The sequence below is a fragment of the Myotis myotis genome, unplaced genomic scaffold (assembly GCF_014108235.1).
Source record: "Myotis myotis isolate mMyoMyo1 unplaced genomic scaffold, mMyoMyo1.p scaffold_m19_p_7, whole genome shotgun sequence".
Lineage (NCBI taxonomy): Eukaryota > Metazoa > Chordata > Mammalia > Chiroptera > Vespertilionidae > Myotis > Myotis myotis.
The window spans coordinates 37,960,296-37,985,340 of record NW_023416379.1 but is presented as its reverse complement, the minus strand read 5'-3'; the positions used below and the strand labels follow the sequence as shown (position 1 = coordinate 37,985,340).

The window sequence follows — 25,045 nt, the reverse complement described above, 5'->3', positions numbered from 1 at the left end:
AAATTAGAACTCTTTTTGCATGTTTGCCCTATGGTTTTCAAAAGCTTACATGCTCAGGTTAAAAAAAAAGTTGGAACATCTGACAGAAGCAAAAAAATGGAGTTTAAAATCAATAAATTCTGACAGGCACAGAACCAGAACTTATAAATGAAAATAAGTTTCAGTCTTAGAAGTGAAATTACAATGTCTCAGACAATACTAAGTTACTCCTTTTGCTCAAACTGTCATATTTTAAAAGTAGCAGGTTAAAAATGGATACTTTTTATTTATCTTCCCAGATAAATAAGATGTTTGTGCTCATACACTACTTTTATATATTGTTAAAGCATCCAAAATATTTTTACTGGTCAAGAAAAGCAATTTTGGGCTAACAGCATAGAAGAAAAGGCTATAGAAGCTTCCAAGCTCAGAGGGAGTTCTAAGCACAGCCACAAAAACAAACATTATAATCAAATGCCCACTCAGCTACAAACAGGCAAAAATAAACCTAGGAAATCATCCAATTTACAGCAATATGAGCTGTACCCTCCAAGATACACTGATTGTAGATGAGTATAGGAAACACAAATGGGCTTCTTGTATGGGGTTGTGAGCTATAAAGGTAGTTAGATAATGAAGAAAGTATGTGAAAATGATGACTGGTTCCAGAAGAGCTGGGCTGTGATTTTATTTTCTGGAAGGAATAAAATAGTGGGGTTAGTTATCTAGTAGGGTATAACCTTCTTTGTGACATTAAAATATGTCATTTGCAAAATGGAGAATGCTTACCTATTTATTTTTTTAATGAGAGGCAAGGGGAAAGCATGCATTCCCAAAAATGGTTTAAAATAAGTGCAAATTAAAACTGCAAACTGTATACATATAGTGTTTGATGCTTAGTGCTTGATATTTATTGAAGAAGCATATACTAAAATTGTTTAGGAAGTTCCAATTAGGATTCCTTTTTTATTTTAATGAAAGTTTCAGCTTATTTATTTCAATGCCACCTTAAGTAAAAAGAAAAATAATTTAAACATATTTTAATTCAGTGATTTACCAAGGCCTTCTAGCAATTAAATGTCAAAATTCCTTTATGGTCTCTATTAAAGACTGACTTAAGTTCTTCAAAGAATGCTAATTTCTGCTCATTTTAATAAAGCAGTACAGTGAATTTGTTACTCTGTTCTCCAACATAAAAAGGTTGCCTCCGAATAAATCTATAGTAACCAGGAATACCAACAAATTGACCTGAAAATATCACTGTAGATTTCACTTTTGGAAATGTTTTGTTTCAAATTGTGGATTAAAAAGGGGCCACATGCTAACCTGACGAACTCAGAGACCTAAAGTAACTACAAAGGATAGAATGAAATTAAAAAGTTTTAAATAAAAGCAGTTTATGGCAGGTAGTCAAGTCCTAGGCTAAGATCTTCCTGGACAAAAGTCAATCTTTACCTTAACTAAGCCAGTCTATTGTCTTTTACATCTAGGATAAAATTCCCTTGGAATATCAGGGTAACTCCCACTTTAGTGTGTGTGTTTTTCCAGACCCCTCAGGGCACAACCAAGGCACAGAGACCACAAATCCTCTCACTGCTATTGTTATGTTGTCAACTGTTAACAATCCTTTACCTACTTAGGTAAAAAAAGACTTATGTGCCTGTGTTACTTTTCATCTAATCCCAGAGGTTTGCCCCCTTTGCTTTCTTCCACTCCCCCTCCCCCTCCTAATCTATCACCAATAGATCTCATGTAACTTGCATCTTCTCTTTTGTTTGTAATGTATAAAACAAGGTGCGAAACTGCCATTCTCTGGAGCATTATCTCAATCCGTTGAGATTTTGCTTCCCTGCAATTGTTGACAGTTTGGCTTAAATAAACTCACAAAAATTCTTTACAGGTTTGGATGCTTCTTATGTTGACAAAATCATTCAATAAAAAGTTTGTATTTTCCAAAGATTTCATTTCTTGAGTAGACTGGATGTCCTGAAGGTGCGTCTCCTAATGAACCCCCAGTGCTAGGCACATGACAGGCATGCAATAAACATCTGCTGAAAAGATGACCATCCTAAGTACAGAATGGTAATTGGAAAGAATTATGCTTTTGATATTTACCACAGGTTATCAATGTAGGCCAGCAGCTATTTTATAAAGTCTGCTATTTAAACATTTTATTTCAAAATTTTATTTCTTCTAAGAAGAATACTAACATCTAATACAAGAAGTAATATTATTTTGGAAATATTACCTTCCCTCTAAAAATATTTTGGTAAGCTTAACTGTATCAAAGTGAGGTTTTGCATCTGTCATTAGCAGTAATGGTCTCAACTCCGATATTCTAAAAAATAAGCTGATACACCCACATAAAAACTGGAGGCAGTTAGATGAGTTCATTTGAGCAGAGAACTATGAAGCATTAGAGTCCAGACTTGGAGTTATGGGTCAAGATAGGCTTCCTAAGGAAGAAACATCTGAGCTGAGACTTAGGGAACTGGAAGGGAGGCCTTGGTAAGGAGAGAGGGGGAGAGGAGAGGGGAAGGAAGGAAGGGAGAGGGAGAGGGAGGGTGGGAGGCAGAGAGAGACTCTTGATGGGGGAGTAAAGGCAGAGTTCAAAGCAACAAAACCAGCATGTTCAAAGGCCCAGAGGCAGGGGAGAGAGAGAGAGTGGTCCATTAGGGAAGCAGAATAATGGAAGTTCATTGGGTCTGGAGCAGAGGGTATGGAGAGTAATGGATGGAGTTTAGGTAAAAAATAAATCTAAGGGGGGACTTGTTAAAACCAGCATGTCAGACTCAAGGCCCGCGGACTGCACGAGGCCCAAAATGAATATTATTGTGGCCCAGCCAACATAATGGTATGTAAGAAACATTTTAATAAAAATTTCGTAACTTAATTTTTACAATATCCTGTTATACATAATTATTAATAACAAATGTTCAATGACTGATTACTATAATGGTGTTGCATTCATTTCCCTTACGTGCCTTACGCGCAGGCGCACCATTTCTCTCTACTAATACTAGCAGCGAATATTTTAGCAGCCGATTGCCACGTCATTAGTCTTGGACTGTCTTGTTTGGTGTGCACAACAGAAAATATTTTGCTTGTGGGGAACAAGAAAAATAGGTTTATTGGCGTTACGCTTATTAATTTGTGCAGTTATTCAGTGTCTGGTAAGTTAATGTTCAAGAAAAAATATAAATTTTTATTAAAATGTTCTCTTATTTTAATAACTAGAGGCCTGTTGCACAAAAAGATTTGTGCAATAGGCCTTCCCTTCCCCTGGCTGCCGGCACCGGTTTTCCTCCAGCACGTGGGGCCCAGGCCTTCGCTCCAGCCGGAGCCGCCTTCAAGCCTTCGCTGCTCCGGCCAGAGCCGCCTTCAGTCTTCGCTCTGCTTCGTGCCTACATATGCAAATTAACCGCCATCTTTGTTAGTGGTTAATTTGCATATCTCACTGATTAGCCAATGGGAGGGGTAGCAAAGGTATGGTCAATTACCATGTTTGTCTATTATTAGATAGGATTACTCATTTATTTCAGCCCTTTGTATTCAGCATGTCTTGATAGAAATAAACCTACATTTCTATGAAAATTGAAGCTTTTGATTTTTTGCAACCCACATAAACTAAACCTTGTTTATTTGGCCCGTGTTAGCCTTTTAGTTTGACATGCTTGTGTTAAAGAGTCATTAGGGGAAATACATTTCATTCTTAAGTGTACTGTGGAGTTATTCAAATTTTAAAGAGTAGAATGATATCAAATTTGCATTTCAGCTAAGGTTTAGCAAAATATATTGGAAAAGGCAAAACTGGAGGCAGGAAGGTGAGTTAGGAAGGGTGTTGAGGCGATTCTGGCAAGGGAAGAGGCTGGTCTGGAAACAGTGGGGATGGAGCAAAGGGGAGGAATGATGATGGGGTTTGTTTCTCCAACATAAGTTTCTTGAAAAAGAAAATCACACCTCATTCTTTTGTCTTTGAAATTTAGGAGATAAATCTCAAATTACCTGCTATCCGGATCCAAGTGTTTTCCCTAATTAATCATTTGTCTTGAAAAAATTTAGCCAATTCATAAAAAAGGATAGACAGATTTTAGTAGAAAGAATACTTACTAATCAGGCCAAAAGGCATAATCACACTTTCATGGACCACCTATTAAACCTTAAATTTTCTCATTAACCCAGGAATTATATTGAAGTACTACCGATTTAAAGATCTATTCATTAGAGTTGTAATTATATTTAATAATTGATTAGAAAACACAAAGAGCAGTGGTTTTAGCCATTAAACCAAATAACTTTAAGAGTGGGAGTGGGATTCATTACATTTATGTAGTTTAAGCATGTTATTTAAAAATGTCCCATTGTCATTTAAAACATTTCATTTAGAATGAGTGCTGGTTTATAAGATTACTTCTGCTTGCTAATTTTGTCAAGATATTTCTTCTCTAGCTGATATCTTCCTGTTTTTGTATATATAGCTTGTCTGTTAAGCACTTTTTTCCTTTCAACATCATGTTTTGGGTACACTGAGATCCTTTTAGCACAGAACTTTAATTTTACATTGTGCTTATTTGTCTTCTACTTTTTTCCACTTCTTCAATTTAATTTTTAGAATTACATGACTTATAAAGGAGCAAGAATATTGACAAATCTTTGCTCTCTTTCCTTTAAGGTTTTTTTCTTTTGCTTATTTTTAATTCAAGAATAATTGACCAACAACATTATATTAGTTTCAGGAGTATAACATGATTCAATATTTGTATATATTTCAAAACGATTCACCACAATAAATCTAATTAACATCTGTCACCATACACAGTCACAAAATATTTTTTCCCTTGTGATGAGAACTTCTAAGATTTACTCTCTTAGTATAGGGTTTCTTCTTTTAGAAATGCAGTTTTCAATCTCCACAGAGGCTTCAAAAAATACAGGCCATCCATCACCCATATTTGAAAATAAGAAGTACAATATTCTAAGCAGTGTTGGTGGTTTTAAATTAGAAAATTACTTTCCCCCAAAGAAAAAGCATGTTCAGTCATGGTCAGGTTAATGATAATAACCTATCAATGATAATGATAACAAAAATAGTAATAGGCTAATGACAGTAAGACCAGTAACTTATGAAGGCCTACATATCAGACACTAAGCACTTTATACCTATAAGACAGATATAATTATTTGTTTTACACACTTATAAAACAGAAATTCATAAAGTATGGGTAACTTGTCTAAGAATATAAAAGTAGAAAAATGCAACCAGAGATTAGAACCCAAGTCTGTCTGAACCCAAAGCAGCAGAAGCTTGGCTACTTCTTTTAATGAATATTTAAAATTTTTTGAAAAATATGCATTAGCCTAAGCTCTTGACTGTGAGGAGAAGTGAAGAGGACAGGAAGAAAGAAAAACATAGCTCCCTTGTTTATATTCAGGGTGAGATCTGGTTAAAAAACAAAACTAACAAACACCAAAACCCCACAAATAAACAGAAATCATGGAATGAGTAATCTTGGTCTTTGAGAGCTTTGCTTCTCTATTTCTCTATCCTGTCCGCCTTCTCAGTGTTTCTTCCTAGGCATTTGGTGACTTTATGCTACTTACCCAATGCTCTTTCAATAAGTAACTCACGTGAGTCTATCCAAACTTTTAAATGCTCCTTATATTATCCCTATTCCTCTTAGATAGAATAACTGGTAGGTATTAAGAAGAAAACAGGGTTAACTCACTCTTTTTATTTTATGGAGGCTGATATCTCATACTAATTTATTTATTTAGTCTGTCTCAATAGAATGTAAGCGCCGTAAAATCAGAATGTTTGCTTTTTTTGTTCACTGCTGTATTTCCAATTCCCTAATGCCAGCACACAGACCTTCAATAATTATGTACTGAATCAATGAATTCTGCAGAGATGTTTCCATTTAAAAAAAAAAAGCTTAACTCAAAAGTATAATAATGAATTTCAAGTTCAATATTCAGTTTATAAAAGATGTGGGCCATCTAGATGAACATTTTAGAAGGCTTTGGGGCCACTGTAAGCAGGCAGGCTCTGCATAGGAATCAGATTGTCCTTGGGTTCAATTCTGCTAAGCAGCCTCTATTTTTCATAGTCTCTACCCATCTTCTTGGGAACCCACAGATACTCCCAAGCTTCTTTGATTTTTTTTCTGTGCCTGCTCTCTTTCACAACACAAAGATAGCAGCTATATAGGTCAGACACTGCCTGTATACATACCATTGTTTGACAAGATTCATAAATGTTTTGTAACCAAGTTTGATTTTAAACATCCTCTGGCCTATCCAAGGTGAAATGACAGGAAAGTGTCTGTTGAGATATAAAAATTAAATGGGAGAATTTATGCAGAAGTACTACAACTTTTAGAGGCTAATTACTTTTGGCATCATTGTTGAGTTACATAAAAAGGAACAGGTTTAATTTGGAATAGGATGAAATACAGGAAAAAGGTGAATGTAGTAGGAAATTAAGAGTATTTTATCCCACATTTTCTTAGGAGCTACTGATGGTTTTAAAGAAGGAAAAAAAGAAATGATACAAACTAAAAAAAACAACAACGGTAGCTCTCAGACTATGTATATATACTAACTATATGGCATAATTTAAAAAATATTTATTGATTAGAGAGAGAGAGAGAGAGAAAGAGAGAGAGAGAGAGAGAGAGAGAGAGAGAGAGAGAGATTTCTTGTTCCACTTTATACATTCACAGGTTGATGCTTATGTGTGTCCAGACCGGGATCAAACCCACAACCTTGGCCTATTGGTACGACATTCTAACCAACTGCGCTACCTGGCCAGGGCTAAAACAGTAATCAAGGGGCTAGATTTCATCTATACCTAAAAACACGTGAAAATATATGTGTTTTAAAGACATGGTTTTTGTTTGTGGTGTTTTTTTTTATTGATTTCAGAGAAAGGAAGGGAGAGTGAGAGTGAGATAGAAACATCAATGATGAGAAACGCTGATAGGCTGCCTCCTGCAAACCCCCTACTGGGGATTGAGCCAGCAACCGGAGCATGTGCCCTGACCAGGAATCGAACCATGACCTGGTTCATGGGTTGATGCTCAACCACTGAGCCACACTAGTCAGACTGAAAATAGTTTTCAAATTCTCAAACTTCTGTTAGTGGGCACAGGAAAGAACTGGTTTTAATATATAACCTGTAATTATATGTTAGTCTGGCATAATATTTAAAAAATTTATCTCTTCAAAATAGGTAAAAACCAAACCTAATATCTTCAACTTATCCTGACTCCACAGACTTGATGGAACTCAACGCTGAAATATCTATTTCCTTTACAAAATTGAATTTACCCATGGTTAAAATGTTTGGGCTAAATGTATATTAATGAGTCATTAGCTTAATCATGTCTGACTTTTGAATGTTTTATTCATACTAAAGATAATTTTGAGTCAAAGAAACAAAATCCCAATAATATTCTAAAATATTTTAATCAAATTGTAACAGCTATGCTGACCTCCCTATCTATGTTGCATGGGTGTGTTTCGATCTATCATTGTTGATCGTGAATTTGTTTGACACTTCTATTTTAGAGAAAGGGCAAACAGCAATATTAAAATATTTCTTCTAATTAATTTCCTTTCAAGGTGCACGAATTCGTGCACCAGGTCACTAGTTTATTAATAAAAATGCCAGTTTTTATCTGATCTGCACACTAGCACTCTCATAGTAGGTTTGGAGGATACATGTTAGTCTATCACTCCCTACATTATTCACCCAAGGCTTGGGTCAGGCTTAAGGTTCAGGCATGCTCTAAAGATTCTGCTGGTTCCAGCAGAGTGCTGGGGGGATCTGGTTCAAAGTCTGATTCCCATCAATGCCAGATAGAGCCTTAGAGAGGAAAAGCTCATAGAATCACATTTCACAATGATATACTGAATTACAAACCAAACTTGCCTTACAGTAAACTTTCATTTAGCCTGTCCTGGAACTAGTCTATAAATGAAAGGATTATCAATCTTCTAGCCCTTTTCCAGAAAACATGAGTTAAGCCCACCTCATCCTCAGTGACATACATGCCAATATGATCTTTAATAGCTTTTATCCTGGATCACAAAAAATTGACCTAATAAATTTTTCAGTGAAATACTTTGGAAATTTTTTTAAAAATTAACAATAAGGATATTATTGATATCCAAAGAATTTTTTGTGTTTTTAACAGGGAGGTTTTTATTTATTATTATTTTTTAATCCTCACTCGAGGATATTTTTCCACTAATTTTTAGAGAGAGTGGAAGAAAGAGGAAAATACACTGGGAAATACTGATATGAAAGAAACACATCAATTGGCTGCCTCCTGCATGAGCCCATATCAGGGCCCGGGCCAGGGAGAAGCCTGCAACTGAGGTACATGCCCTTGACTAGAACCGAACCCGGGACCCTTCAGTCTCCAGACTAAATGCTCTATGCACTGAGCCAAACTGGTTAGGGCAACAAGCAGGTTTTAAAATAATGTATTTGGCCGAAACCGGTTTGGCTCAGTGGATAGAGCGTCAGCCTGCGGACTGAAAGGTCCCAGGTTCGATTCCGGTCAAGGGCATGTACCTGGGTTGTGGGCATATCTCCAGTGGGAGATGTGCAGGAGGCAGCTGATCAATGTTTCTCTCTCATCGATGTTTCTAACTCTCTATCTCTCTCCCTTCCTCTCTGTAAAAAATCAATAAAATATATTAAAAAAATAAAATAAAATAAAATAAAATAAAATAAAATAAAATAATGTATTTGCACTCTACAATTAGAACTTGCTTTATGTCAGAAAATTCAACTTTCAAATATTAAACAATATTTTAAAAACTAAACCACAGTACTTTAATTTGTGCATTATAAATATACAAAACTTTAAAACACTGTACACTAAGTTTATAAACTGCTGTTTTAAAATAATATCTAAGCTTCAAAAGATAAAAGAAAGTATGTGGATCAGGACAGAGAGCAAAGCAGAGTCAAAAACAGCAGGATGTAGTTCAAATAGGTCACACTTAACTTTTAACTTTTCCTAAGAAGAAAAAAACAAGCTTAGCAACAGCTTTCAGCCAATCATAAAGCAGACAAACAGGTAAGGACTCAACCGCTCCAGATACCAATGAGGTCCAATCTTCATTCAATGTTTTGTTTGTTTGTTTTAAATTATATGTTAGAGCAGAGCAAAAGTAATAAAACACAATGTACTATACTGGGTTAAAAGTAATAAAGATAAAATCTCTTCACCGACCCTTATCAAAATATATCAGATTTTAATAACATTGATAATTTTGTTTTCATCCTCACTATATCAGATATGATGTACAGTAAAGTTATGTTTAAAATATTAGTGTATTTGTTATAAAATATAGAACTTTGTGGAAATTTTTTTTATTGCTTGTGGATAGAGTATAAGGATGGGAATATCTATAAGAATTAATTCTTTATTTTTTAACTCCCCAATACTCAATTTCTAAAATTCATGGAGGGGGACCATCCCTCAAAAATGCTACAGTACAAATCCAGAAATGTAAAATATGAGTAAAAACAATGACATAAAAATACAACCTTCAACACAAGCAAGCAAACTGAACAAATTGCATAGTACCATTCTATGCAATTTTTCCTGTTTATTTCTATCACTCAATACATATCCTGCTTTGAGAGGAGAAAGTTTTCTGAGAATGCAGAAGGGATTTTTCAAAGAGTTACAGATGTCATTACTACACTGTTTAGTGAAATTCTCAGTATTGCTCAAACTGACAAAGTATTACTTGCAACAAAAACACTGTAAAACAATAACAATTTTCTTCATTTTGCTTTTGACGTGCCAAATTTATAGTGTTCTAAGGCAGTTTCCAATATTTTTGTAAAAATCTTCAAGAGCCACCTTTTATTTTTTTCTTTAAGTACTGCTTAAACCATTTGCTGGTGTAGTTCTCTAAAAAAAATTATTTCATGTAGATCAGCTTGACTTATTATGTAATCAATTATCTCTTGAATTCAACATCTATATATATAAAAGGCCAGCATGCAAAGTGTCCCCGCAGGATTTTGACCAGGAGACCAGGAGGTTGATCCCTCGTTATGATGTGTGCTGACCACCAAGGGGTGGCGCGGAACAAAGGAAGGCCCCGACCAGCAGCCAGCAGCTGGGGAAGGGAGGCCCTGGTCGGCAGCCGGAAGGCCACCCGATCGGCCCTGATCACTGGCCAGGCCTAGAGACCCTATCCACATGAATTTCATGCACTGGGCCTCTAGTCTATCTATCTGTATAAAAGCCTAAGTGACCATTATGACCGAACGACCAGAAAGACCAGTAGCTATGATGCACACTGACCACCAGGGGGCAGACACTCAATGCAGGAACTGCCCCCTGTTGGTCAATGTGCTCCCACAGCCAACCTCCCATGGTCTCTCCCCCTAGCTGGCTGGCCCCCTGATAGACCCCGGTTGGGGGGCCAGCCAGCCAACCCACCAGCGTCCCTTCCCCAGACCGGCCAGCCCCCCAATCAGCCCCGATCGCTGGCCAGACTGAGGAACCCCACCCATCCACAAATTTGTGCACCAGGTCTTTAGTATACTATAAAAAACACTGGTTTGCTACTATTACTGTAGTTTGCTGTCAAACTGTATATATGTATACTTTCTCTCAATATTTTATTGTATTCTGTATACCCCTTGGAAGGTGGGAGAAAATTAGATAATGTTTGGAGACTAGTTTTAGGTTTTATTTATCAGTGATATCCTTACTTTATTCTTTTCCTCTATCCTCAATTGTCACAGATAACTGAACTACTGGGTGTACCAGTTAATAATGTGGATTTTTTTCAATAGATAGAGTTACACATATGTGGATACATATCCGATTTGATATGTATGCTATTTTGTTGTATTGACAGCAAGCTTCAAAACTTCATATTTCAAATTTTCTGAAGGTGTTAACATCATAGATATTTTTACGCTTAAAAATGTCGAATTTTGTGCCAAAAAAGAGCATTTGCAGGAAGTTTTAATTCATTATTTTGAAGAAAAAATTATCATATATTTCAGGAAGCTTATGGTGAACATGCTCCATCTCAAGATACTTGTGAACAATGGTTTACCTTTAAATGCTTTAAAAGTGATAATTTCGATGTGAAAGACAAAGAACGTCCAGGTCAACTGAAAAAAGTTTGAAGACCAACAACTACAAGCATTGGATGAAGATGTGTGTCAAACTCAAAAACAACTTGCAGAAAGATTAAACGGTGCTCAACAAACAATTTCCAATCGTTTACAAGCGATGGGAAAGATTTTAAAGGAAGGAAAATGGGTGCCACATCAACTGAACAAAAGACAAATAGAAAACTGAAAAGTCATCAGTAAAATGTTGCTTCAACGGCACGAAAGTTTTTTGCATCGAATTGTGACTGGCGATGAAAAGTGGATTTATTTTGAGAATCCCAAATGCACAAAATCATGGGTTGATCCAGGTCAACCATCAACATTGACTGCAAGGCCAAATCGCTTCAGAAAGACGACAATGCGTTTGGTGGGATCAGGAAGGTGTGGTGTATTATGAACTTCTAAAACCAGGTGAAACCATTAATCACTACTGATCACTACTGACAACAGATAATCAATTTGAACCACGCTTTGATCGTGAAATGACCAGAATGTGCCAGAAGACACAGCAAAGTAATTTTGCTTCGTGATGATGCACCATCACACACTTCAAAACCAGTTAAAGACACGTTAAAAGATCTTGCCTGGAAAGTATTACCACCCCCCCCCCCACGCCCCCCGCCCCGCTGTATTCACCAGACCTTGCTCCTTCAGGTTACCACTTGTTCTGATCGATGACACACGCACTTTCTGAGCAGCACTTCAAAACGTACGAAGAAGTGGAAAATTGGGTCTCTAAACGGTTTGCCTCAAAACAAGAAAAGTTCTATTGGGATGGTATCCACAAATTACCTGAAAGATGGGGGAAATGTGTAGCTAGCAATGGACATTACTTTGAATAAAGCACTTTTGATATTTCTCTTGAAATTATCATGTTTTCTTTGATTACAAAATCCATCATTATTAACCAATACACCTAGTATAATGAATCAAGAAAAAAATATAGCTTCAAAACATCATCTAGGAAAGAAACACTGTATATCCCACTCATGTTTTCCTTAGGCTCTTATACCTTAATAATTTAAAACAGTATCCATCCAACTCTTACTGAAAGTTTCATTAATTACTTAGCACATACACCATGGGATGTGAAATTCATGAACCTCTATATGTATGGATATAGTGAACCTATTCATTCGCCCAATATTAATGAAGCATCTATTATGAACCAGTCATTTTTTTTCTTCCTATTCTCTGTCTTTGATAACAATATCCATATCTTCTTCCTTTCTACTCCCTCTTCCCTCTTCTAATTTCTTATACTGAGCTACACACTATACTCATTTTGCTCAAAAAAGGGTATGTAGAATGAGAAATGGCTTAAAACTACAAAGGCAAGAGGTACAACGCACTTGGAGAGCAGGATTCTGTGTTATGCTGAACAGCTGAATGTTATTGTAGCAGTTAGGTACTGAGTGACAGTTGACGGAGAGCTTTAAAATAACTCAGATTTTAATCTAAAACTTGATTCTGTAACTAGATAGATATCATACTTCATAGTTTCAGATTTTATTAATTATTAATAGAATAGCTAATATATTGTGGTAAGTATGTATCAGGCACTCTTATAAAGCATTTTACAAAAAATTTAATTCATTTAACCCTAATAACAACCCTTTAGGTAGAAGATTTTTACTTTAGAAATGGGAAACTATGAGACAAAGAGATTAAGTGTCTAACCCAGGTCATATAGCCAGCAGGGGCCTGAGTAAAGGTTAGAACTCAAGCCATGTTCCTTTTACTATACTATATGTTGTGGAATATTATGCCACCTAATAATGTTTTAAGTTTCCTTTCTACAGTTAATATTCCAATGATTGTGTGTCCATCAGGAAGGAGGCCAAGGGACTATTATTAGTTCTTTTCTTTATCCATCTGTATCTTCCTCTTAATTATATTCCCTGCAATTTCTTCTGTATGACTGACTGCTCACCCAATCCTCTATGACCACCCAAATCATTAGAACACCATCCCTCTCCAGAAAATTTGAACTGGCTCCCCATTGAGCATACTGGCAAAATAAAAATGCTCCATAGCATCTCTCAATATTCCCTCTCCCTAGCTACTGCCTGCTCTATACATGTTAATCCTATTCTAATTTTCTTTATTTCATTTACCTACTTGTGCTCCCTTATGAGTCTTTATACATTTCTTCCTGACACTTAAAAACATTCTTTCCTCACAATTTCACTAAAGATACATTTTCATAACTTCTTTCAAAGGTCTTCTAAAATTCCATCTTCTGCACAAAATTTTGTAAATTTTGTGAGAAATATCTTCTACTACTTGACAGTTTACCATGCTAACATTGCCTTTTAATCTCCAAAATACCATCCATTATGTTTTGGATAAAGCCATAAACATTACTCTCTTTAAAAAAAAAATCAATGAAAAAATATCCTTGGGTGAGGATTAACAAAAGTGAGGAAGTGAGGAAGGAAGGAAGGAAGGAAGAAAGGAAGGAAGGAGTGAAAAAAAGAAGAGGGAAGAAAAGCAGGAAGGAAGGAAGGAAGGAAGGAAGGAAGGAAGGAAGGAGGAAGGAAGGAAGGAAGGAAGGGCAGAATTCAGAGTGATTTATTTGGTAGGATTAAATACAATGATGACTTACAGACACACACACACACACACACACACACACACACACACACACACCTTGAAATGTCTTCTCCCACATCTGAAAATTAGTAATTTTGGTCAAAATAGCTGATTATTATATAGAATACTAGAGGCCCAGTGCACGAAATTTGTGCATGGGGACAGTCCCCCTAGGCCTGGCCAGCGATTGAAATGCAAGCATCTGGCATGGGAGGGCAGGTCCCAGCTGACCTCTGGGCCCTGAGCAGCACCTGGGCCCCTGCATTCCCTCCTCCGCCCGAGTCCTGGTGCTGGAGTCCCCACGTGGAGATGCAGTGAGTGCGGCGGACACCATGGGCCGGGGTGCAGTGTGGGCCTCTGGGCCACTCAGCAGCGCTGCACAGAAGCCGGGCGGGCAGCGTGCTCTCTCCTGGCCGGCCTCGCAGACTGGCTCCTGCACGAAACCACAGGGAGCCCAACCGGCCCCTGCAGTCCCGGCAGCTGAGGCCCGGCTCACCCGGAAGAGGCCGTGCAGATGTGGGGCAGGCTCCTCGTGGGCGCCTGGCACTTGAGCACGGGGGCTTCCCTGGCACGCAAGCCCTGGTGTCCCAGGGGAAGGTAGCAGAGGGAGTAAGAGCAAGCTTGGCAGACACACCCGCCTTGGCCTGGCGCTGCCTGCTCACCTGCTCCACCATCCAGCCGTTGTCCTGCTCTCATCCGCACACATCAGGGCAAGCAGTGCCTCCACTGCCACCCACCATGGTCTGCATTGCACCCTGGTGGTCAGTGCATGTCATAGCAAGTGGTCAAACTCCCGGTCGAACTCCCAGTTGAACAATTTGCATATTAGGCTTTTATTATATAGGATCATAATATCTCATTATACCTCAACTGACCTTTTTTTTTGTTTGCCAAACTCATGAACAGAATCTAGAACAAAAAAAAGAGTGTATGCATCCCCATGTTCATAGCAGCACAATTTACAATAGCTAAGATCTGGAAATACCCAAGTGCCCATCAGTAATGAGTGAATAAAAAAGCTGTGGTACATTTATACCATGAAATATAGTATAACAGTAAAAAAGAAAAATCTCTTAACCTTTGAGATAGCATGGAGGGACCTGGAGAGCATCATGGTAAGTGAAATAAGTCAGTCAGAGAAAGACAAGTATTACATGATCTCACTCATATATGAAATCTAATTAACAAAATAAACTGAAGTGGATCCAGAGACATGGAAGCATAGAATAGAGCCCAGAACTTGGAGGGAAGGTGGGGAAGGAAGGGTGGATGAGTGGGAGGAAATCAAAGACCTTGTATGCATATATGCATAACCCATGGACACAGACAATGGGGTGCTGAAGGCTTGGGGTGAGAAGTGGGGGCAGGCTGGAGGGGGGTTGTGGGGGAAAAGAGGGGACATATACAATACTTTCAACAATAAAGATTTTTTAAAACATTAAAAACAAAACAAAATAAAAGATGTAAAATAGATGCCACAGAGTTTATATACCAAAAGTTATATACTGTACTCAGAGGAAAAGCTTTGGCCTACCTCTTTTAAAAGCAATTTACTTTTACTTTGTACAAAGGTATAACAAGCTTGTTTATCTAGTTTCTAAGTCCACAGTGATTTAGGAGGGATTAGGGACTACTGTTTAAACTGACAGCAGAGAAAAATGGTACTTAACCATTTAATCGCAAGGCAAGTGTGTGAAAAATTCTAAAAAGCAGAAATAAAAACTTGAACATAACAGTAGCAGGAGCCTTTACTACAAGGGTACTTAGTCCTATAAGCTTTAAGGAGATCTGTTAGCAACACTCTGACAGTTTAGGGTAATAACTAACCTCCATAATAATGATTCTTACCTATGTTGGACAAAACACCTAGCAATATTTTCTTAAGAAATATAACGTAAAGTGTATGGGTGAACTGGTAAAGTAACGAGAAATCATTAGAAGTAAAAAATGACCAATAGGAGGAAGTCAAGGAGGCAATGGTTACTGAGGCTGATAGCTATGGACCCCCAATAGCCCAGAGCAGCAGCACAGGGAAAAGAAGACAAAACTTAGAACTTGGGAAACTGGGGGGCTGACCAGAGACCCTATCATAAAGCCAAATCACGAAAAGCTAAGCGATCAATGAAAGTATGAACTAGGAAAAACTCCCATCTACAAAAGGAGATAGAAATAAAAGTGTAGGGGGTGACATCTCCCCTGAAAATTCATCAACACAAAGTAGTTCACACATGAGGGGCCTTAATTCCTTCTTACCTGCCTGGTCTTAAAACAAAAACAAGACAAGGATCCAGTGGAGGTAGAATGGAAGAGAGAAATATAATTCTAACAAGACTAATTTTGTCTTTCTGTTCTAGGGAACAAATCTGACCTGAAAGTATACTGGCACATTTCATGTATGCAGTTAAGTAAGTACTCTGTGATGATTTCCTAGTACATTAATTCCATATAGCAAAAAACAGTGGTTATTCTTCTGGAGACTAGGCAAATATACTGGAGTAAGACAGGGGTCAACAACACAGTTTTACTTCTAGTACCCTTGGATCAGAAGAAAGCATTTCTTAAAGGCAATAGTAGTTGTTGCCACATGGAAATCTTGGGAGCACATACCATAAAGATAAAAAGGATCCACTATTTAAAATGACCCTCCAATCCCAGGACCTGGCACAGAACATGAAATGAACCATGGAAGCAGTATTTGTACAAAAAGATCCTTTCAAAAAAGCCTTCTACATCATGATTGTTTGTATCAGAAAATAATAACCCCCGCAAACATTCCAAAATATCTGCAGCTGAAGAAATTAAAAAATGGTACTGGGTCACACAATGGTGCACAGTGGTAACATGAAAAGTGTCTTTGACCTGGGTTTGAAGATTACCTTGAAAAGATGTAAATTGTCTCATATAGATTTAGAGTTCAAATTGTTCACTTGGTAATACTCTTAATTCTTAGTTTTGTGCCTACTTTGAAACAGAGCTTTAGTGTATGAAGATGATGACTTCAGGGTACTTTTCTACCCTCTCTGCTTAAGAAAATTTTTTTCTATAGAAATTTGCAATAATGTCAGCAGTAAATGGGGGACTCAAATAGCAAGTTAAGGTCTTAAATTCTACAAGGAATTTCAGAGAGCTACTAGCTAAGGATTACAGAGCTCAGTGTCCTAGAAAGACTTTTTTCCTAGCCACTGATGACTAAAGATGCTGTTAGGAACAATGGAAACCATAGTTTAAAACACAGTAATTGTACCAAAAAGGTGGTCTCCAGAATAAATGCACTTGATTCATGGCAATTTTAGCATTCAGAACAATTCTTATGAGTAGCAGGGATGATTTTGCTTTATTAAGTCTTTTTTCTTGAGTGAGAATTATTTCCCAAGATGCTATGAGTACTGAATTTAAAATGTTGCCACCTTTCTAACACCTTCCCTTCCCCCAATCAAGCAGCTTTATCTACTCTCTGTGCTTTCTTAGCGAGGAAGAAAATGTTCATTATTTTCCTAAATAAAACTGTATTTAATTAAAGTCTACTGTGCTGAACTTCTTCAACTCTTTAGTAAGGTTCTTAATTTTAATCAAAGACTTATTGATAACACAAGTGCTTAGATATTAAGGAAACCAATCCTTGGAATGTTGGGTTCTCTCCTCCCCTAGTACAAATAATAGGTAAAAATTAATAAAATGACCTTTTAACTTGGCTTTTCCTGACCCTAGGGACTTACAGGCATGCGTCTGTTTTCTCTGGTTCTCCAATTTCCGGTCCTGCATTAGCAAGATGCCTATCTCTGGAATCCTCAGAATCTGGGCTGTAGTACCTGACAAGAAGTCATTACTAGGACCCCCCTGACCTGAGAATTTGTTCTAAGAAGAGTCGTGAAACTCAAGCATGAGTTCTGGTGAAGCAAGGGTATCAGAAAACTGCTTAGAACTATGAATACCCATAAAAGTGTGAAGAGCACTATGTACTGCTAGTAATATGTTCTTATGCATTCAGAGTACAGGGTGGGGAAAAGATAGTGGGAAATTTCTTCAGTGTATCAACTTTAGTGCATAAAGATTACTTCAGGATACTTTTCTACCGTCACTGCAACTAAATTAGGCAACTAAGTTTTTTCATGTCTCAAAATATTCTTTTCTCAACTGTCTAAAATGATGTTATCCATAAGTTTGAGGACAGGGTAGGAATAAGTGAACAGAGGAAGAATAAAAATAACCAGGACCTGGATTGGAGAAAAATGTATTAGAGTTAAAATATGTCTGAAATTCTCAAGATCCTAAGGTTTTGGAAGAAACCATAAAATCTCTTATTATATTAGTGACCTGGTGCATGGATTCATGCACATTGAAAGGAAGTTAATTAGCTGGTGGCTGGCGGGGCAGCCAACCTCCTGTGGTCCCTCCCTGGCATCTGCGGAGTGTGCGGGGTCCCTCTGGCAGGGGAGGATCCCTTGGCCTGGCCTGTGGGGATCAGGCCGAAACCGGCAATCTGACATCCCCCGAAGGGTCCCGGAGTGTGAGAGGGCACTCTGCAAAGTTGCTGTCGTACAAGGTGTGGAACGCAAACGCAAGTGTGTAGTAAACCAGATTCGGGGCTGACAGTGCCCCAGCAACAACATAACCCACGGCCAAGGTGGAATCACACAGCCCCGCGAGGAATCGGGCTCCTTCCTTTCTGGTTTCAGGGTGCGTCACCCGAGAACTGCTGCTGCCAAGTCACTGCAGCTCGGCAACTACTGCATTGTCTGCCCCCAGTGGTCAGTGCGAGTCAAAGCAACGGGTCAGACGATCAGACACTTAGCATATTAGCCTTTTATATATATAGACTAGAGACCCGGTGCACGAAATTTGTGCACGGGTGCGGTCCCTAGGCCTGGCCAGCGATTGAAGTGCAAGCATCTGGTGTGGAAGGGCAGGTCCCAGCTGACCTCTAGGCCCTGGGCAGCACCTGGGCCCCCTGACCCCGCACACCCCATTTTGCCTGACCTGGTGCCCAAGTCCCCACACAGAGATGCGGTGAGCGTGGCCAGACACCGCGGGCTGGGGTGCAGCGTGGGCCTCTGGGCCACCCAGCAGTGCTGCACAGAAGCCAGCGGGCAGCGTGCTCTCTCCTGGCCGGCACTGCAGACCAGCTCCTGCGAGAACCCATGGGGAGCCTGACAGGTCTCTGTGGTCCCGGTGGCTGTGGCCTGGCTCACCCAGAAGAGGCCACACAGGTGTGGGGCGGGCTCCTCACAGGCATCCAGGGGCTTCCCTGGTGCAAGCCCTGGTGTCCTGGGGGAGGGTAGCAGGGGGATTGAGAGGGAACTCAGTGGACACCCCGCATTCTCACCGCACCTTTGTCCCCGTTACCCCCACCCCAGGTAGCTGGCGAGAGGTCGCAGCCCCCTGCCCAGGCTCTGTGGGAGGTTGGTCACTGCCACCCACCCCCAGTTCCCCATTCCAGCCTGGGGCCCGGCCTCAATTGGACGATCAGGGCTTGCTGGCCGCTGGTCTCCGTCTGTAGGACAATTGGTCAGGGCCAGGCCCCCACCCGGCTCCCTCAGCACCTGGGAGCTGGGCGGTGGCCCCGACCCCTGCTGCAGCCATCTGTGGGGTGATCAGTTGGAGGCAGGCAGCAGTGGTAGCGATCACCACCACTGGTCGCGATTGGGCCCGTGCTTGCACCTGCCTTGGCCTGGCGCCGCCCGCTCACCTGCTCCACCATCCCGCCCCGGTTCTGCTCTCTTCAGGGCCCATCAGGGCAGGCAATGCCTCCGCTGCCGCCTGCTGCAAGCACTGCGTCGCCAATGCCCACCACGTTCCGCACCACTCCCTGGTGGCCAGCACCTGTCATAGCGAGCAGTCGAACTCCCAGTAGAACAATTTGCATATTAGGCTTTTATTATATAGGATAATTACCGCTCGCCTTCCTTTTTACGGCCTCCTGATGTTACTGAATATGACTCTACATAGGAACTGTGGAATGAAATATAAAATGTATACAGAGCTTTACAGCCCACAAATTTCATACAGAGTTATGTAATTTCTCACAACAGCCCTGTGAGATGAATCTCATTATTCCTGTATTACCCAACAACAAACCAGTCATGCAACTGATTAAGTGGCAGAGCTACAAGTCAAATACAGATCTGTCTGACTTCAGGTCCACTGCTCTTTCTTTTCCTCATCGGTTTAAAATGCAGCTTCAGAGCCAGCCCTCAGGAAGCTTACCATACAACCCAGTTGATCATAAAAGACTCAGAAACAATCAAAGCTGGAGAACCAAGATGGCGGCATAGGTTAACGCCGGAGTTTGCTGCTTTGAACAACTACTTCAAAAGTGAAACCAAAAAACGGAAGGGACATCACCCAGAACCACCGGAACGCTGGCTGAGTGGAAGTCCTACAACTAGGAGGAAAGAGAAACGCATACGGACACTCAGAGGAGGCGCAGTGCTGAAGTCAAATTCTGAGGTGCGGAGTGCGCGGAGCGGGCTGGCGGCGGAGGGCGCGGTTGGCGTTTTCAATCGGGAGGGAGTCGCAGAATCTGAGCTCCAGATCCGGGAGAGTCTTTAGGGACCCAGACTCAAACGGGAGAAGCGGGACTGTCTGGCTTCGGTCAGAGCGAGTGCAACTTTCTCTCTGAGCTTTGCAGCGGGTGCTGGGACTCAGAGAGGCAGAGCCCCTGGGGACAGGACTGAGAGCCGCCATAACTGCTCTCTCCGGCCCACCCGGTTGATCCTGTGCGACCCGCCCCGCCCAAGCCCTGCACACAGGCATTTGCCGGATAGCCTCAGGCAAAGGCTAGATTAGCACCTCCCTAGAGGACAGAAGTTCTCTCACTGCTGATACAGCTGATTCTCATAGCCACTTGGCCTGGAGGTCAAACCCTCCCTGGAATTAGCTACAACAATCAAGATTTAACTATAAGACTGCGAACAAAGACCACTAGGGGGTGCACCAAGGAAGCATAACAAAATGCGGAGACAAAGAAACAGGACAAAATTGTCAATGGAAGATATAGAGTTCAGAACCACACTTTTAAGGTCTCTCAAGAACTGTTTAGAAGCCGCCGATAAACTTAATGAGATCTACAAGAAAACTAATAAGACCCTCGATCTTATATTGGGGAACCAACTAGAAATTAAGCATACACGGACTGAAATAACGAATATTATACAGACTCCCGACAGCAGACCAGAGGAGCGCAAGAATCAAGTCAATGATTTGAAATGCGAGGAAGCAAAAAACACCCAACCGGAAAAGCAAAATGAAAAAAGAATCCAAAAATGCGAGGATAGTGTAAGGAGCCTCTGGGACAGCTTCAAGCGTACCAACATCAGAATTATAGGGGTGCCAGAAGATGAGAGAGAGCAAGATATTGAAAACCTATTTGAAGAAATAATGACAGAAAACTTCCCCCACCTGGTGAAAGAAATGGACTTACAGGTCCAAGAAGCGCGGAGAACCCCAAACAAAAGGAATCCAAAGAGGACCACACCAAGACACATCATCATTAAAATGCCAAGAGCAAAAGATAAAGAGAGAATCTTAAAAACAGCAAGAGAAAGAAACTCAGTTACCTACAAGGGAATACCCATACGACTGTCAGCTGATTTCTCAACAGAAACTTTGCAGGCCAGAAGGAAGTGGCAAGAAATATTCAAAGTGATGAATACCAAGAACCTACAACCAAGATTACTTTATCCAGCAAAGCTATCATTCAGAATTGAAGGTCAGATAAAGAGCTTCACAGATAAGGAAAAGCTAAAGGAGTTCATCACCACCAAACCAGGATTATATGAAATGCTGAAAGGTATCCTTTAAGAAGAGGAAGAGGAAGAAAAAGGTAAAGATACAAATTATGAACAACAAATATGCATCTATCAACAAGTGAATCTAAGAATCAAGTGAATAAATAATCTGATGAACAGAATGAACTGTTGATTATAATAGAATCAGGGACATAGAAAGGGAATGGACTGACTATTCCTGGGGGGGAAAGGGGTGTGGGAGATGCGGGAAGAGACTGGACAAAAATCGTGCACCTATGGATGAGGACAGTGGGTGGGGAGTGAGGGCGGAGGGTGGGGCGGGAACTGGGAGGAGGGGAGTTATGGGGGGAAAAAAAAGAGGAACAAATGTAATAATCTGAACAATAAAGATTTAATTAAAAAAAAAAAAAAAAAAAAAAAAAAAAAAAAAAGAAACAATCAAAGGACAACACCAGGCAAATGTGTAATTCTGTGTTAAATTGAATGCCATAAACTGTAAATATCCAGGGGTAGAGAATCAGTAAAGACCTGAAAGGTGGGTAGAGGGGAATGGCACAGAGAAGAAAAGAAGGTGGATGAACTTGAGACTGTAAGGAGATTGTCTTGGCTTTGGTAGGGGGATGTGAGTTTATTAAACAGTGGGAAATAGGTTAGGATCAGTTTTAAGGCACCTAGAAAGTCAGGGAAAAGAGGAGACTGGACAAGCCAGGAGGCAATAATGGAGCCCTAAAGTATTTCCAAGTAGTAGCATAAAGTGGTGAAAGCAGTGCCTTTCACAAGTGTGCAAGATGAGCACAGGCAAAGGAAATCTGTGTACATTAAAGAAGAGGTAGTGAGACTTACCACTCCCCTTCCTTTTTACAGCCTCACCATGTTACCGAACTTCACAGTCCACCCACAGGGATCATTCCTGGACTTGTGCACATGCTCTTCCCTCTGACTATAAGTTGGTACCCTCTAATCCTGGCCCTCTTCTCATCTTCATTCTGAAGTTAGAAGTCCCTGCCTTACAGAAGCCTTCCCTGACCCCGTCCTACCTGTATTATATATCCCCTTTGTTTACTTCCTCTGCTATAGCACTTAAGTCTCGACACTGTAATTGCTAGTGGGCTAGCCAATCTCCCCCACTAAACTGAAAGCTCCAAGGGTAAGAAATGGCCCATCTTTTCTAGCACTGAATTCATTTGGTAAATAGTTGTGAATCAGAGGAAGTAAAGAGGGTTATAAGATCAGAAAATAGATTTAGGGGTTACTGGTACTTTCCCTAAGATTACATGAACAGGAAAAAGATATACATATACAGGCATGAAAAAATAGGGAATAATATAATTTGGAAGATGGGCTCAAATCTCATTGAAAGAGCTACTCCAAGCCTTCTTTTTTTCTATCTACCCAAGCTGCTTAATGAAGAGGAGGGTTGGATCAGGCCATGGCTGAGGACAATTTTTTTTGAAACCACATTTTTGCCTTAAAGGGAGCAAAGAATTGAAAACTTTCATTTAATACCTATCTATAGAGAGCTCAGTGCTTTGAAAGAACCTACGCAAGGTATTTCATAGTATACAAATATGAAAGAAACACAACTGAAGCCCTAAGGAGCCTTATAATCCAATAAAGAACCACATATGGTAGAATTATTTTAAATACACAAGCAGTGCTATGGATTCAGATGAGGGAAGGAGTCAAGGGATCATTAAAAACATTGCCGTAACTGGTTTGGCTCAGTGGATAGAACGTTGGCCTGCGGACTGAAGGGTCCCAGGTTCGATTCCGGTCAAGTGCATGTACCTTGGTTGCGGGCACATCCCCAGTAGGAGGTGTGCAGGAGGCAGCTGATCAATGTTTCTCTCATCGATGTTTCTAACTCTCTATCTCTCTCCCTTCCTCTCTGTAAAAAAATCAATAAAATATATTAAAAACAAACAAACAAACAACAAAATATTGCAAGCAGAGAAATTAGGTGACTGAGCTTTGATTTTCGCCAACCGGTGGTCCATGAGGTCCAAAAGGTTGGTGACCATTGTCTTAGAAGATTAGGAGAAACCTCTAGGATGGTCTGATTTGTGGGGAGAAGCTAAAGGCAGTTAGACTTCAGCTTTAAGGCAGTGCAATGGTCTAGTTAAGAGGCAACAGTATAAATTCTTTGACTACCTTTTATCACTGATATTTTTCCAAGAAAATCTACTGGTCAATGTGATAGAAATGTCCAGTTGTCCCTAGCATCTGTTCTCTGCTTCTTCTATCCTATATAATAAAAGGCTAATATGCAAATTATCCCTCAACCAGGAGTTTGACCAGTAGTTCGACCAGGGGGCAGGGCCAGCAGGCCAACCACCCGAGGCCCAGCCCCCAATCGGGGCAGGCTGGCTGGCCCCCACCTGTGCACGAATTCATGCACCGGGCCTCTAGTGGTTAATGAACACCCAAATCTTTAGCTGGGCATGCTGCCACTCAAAAGCTTACCTTTCAGGTAGGCGTGACCAATTTAGTAAGCTTTGGCCAATCTTATATAATAAAGAGCTAATATGCTAATTAGACTGAACAGCAGAACAACCGCCCGGACAACCTTCTGGATAAAGCTGGGGCTGCAAGGCTCGGCCGAGGCAGGCGGGGCTGCAAGGGCCAAGCCCTTTGCACAGATTTCATACATTAGGCCTCTAGAGTGATTTTAAAAGCACTGGTGTGTGCATAGTAAATGTCACTACAATGAGTATGTGTACGTTCATTCTTCTAGTAAGTTCTTCCTCTGTCTGGAATGTGGATGTGATTCTAGAGCTGAAGCAGCCACGCTGGACAGCTATTTTAGAGATGCAAGCTACATCTTGAGTCTACTGGAAAAACACAGAAGGGATTCGAGTATCATAGGGCCTCTAAATCAGTCCTGTACTGCCTTCATACACTGTAGATTTCTAGGCCCCTGTAGATATTACCTTTGATTCATTTATATAGTATTAAGTGAAAGAGAAAAAAGGGATGAGTTCATTCAGATATTCCACCACTGACATAGTTCATATCACATTCCTAAACTTTCCTTTAGTCTACCTCCAACCATTCTAGAGTCCATGTTTTCCTTCATTCTAGAATTTCAACTTTATTAATGAACTGTCCTCAAAAGCAGCATTCATTTATTCATTACTCACTCAACAAATTTTTATTGAATTACTACCATGTGCTAGGCATTGTTAGATGATGAATAAAACAGACCCTGACTTCAGAGAGCTAAGTCAAGCAATATTTTAAAATGTAGATTGAATTGTGTTTTATTATTTGTGCACTATACCTCTGTGGTCCCAAATTTTCCTATTGAATCAAAGTGAAAAGATACATGAGTGTAAAAGACTGAGAGAAAGCCAACATACGGAGAGGGAGTAGGAAGTAAGGAGGTGTGGAGAACTTTTAGGGAAAGGAAAAGATAAAATTGTATAGCAAAGGAAGGAGGGAGAAAGAAAAGGAACACATGTTTATTGAATTTTACTGAGCTTCACACATCCTCACAACCTCTTTCATGTGTTAATAATTAATAGGGACAAGCTTATTGTTAAACTTCTGGAACTATGAG

General features: G+C 40.0%; 1 protein-coding gene across 5 annotated transcripts in view; it reads right to left on the bottom strand.

The window, feature by feature from the left end:
* The window catches only part of SESN1 (sestrin 1), a 98,913-nt gene that overhangs the window by 26,522 nt on the left and 47,346 nt on the right, over window positions 1-25,045 (bottom strand). Inside the window, exon 1 of one of the 5 annotated variants that reach the window (XM_036318470.1) lies at window positions 6,212-6,301. The exons of the other annotated variants lie outside the window; for them this stretch is intronic. Coding sequence (XP_036174363.1) covers window positions 6,212-6,214 — 3 coding nt within the window. The 5' untranslated portion in view covers window positions 6,215-6,301. Of the gene's footprint in view, window positions 1-6,211; window positions 6,302-25,045 lie in introns of those variants that run through there. 5 annotated transcript variants of the gene reach the window in all.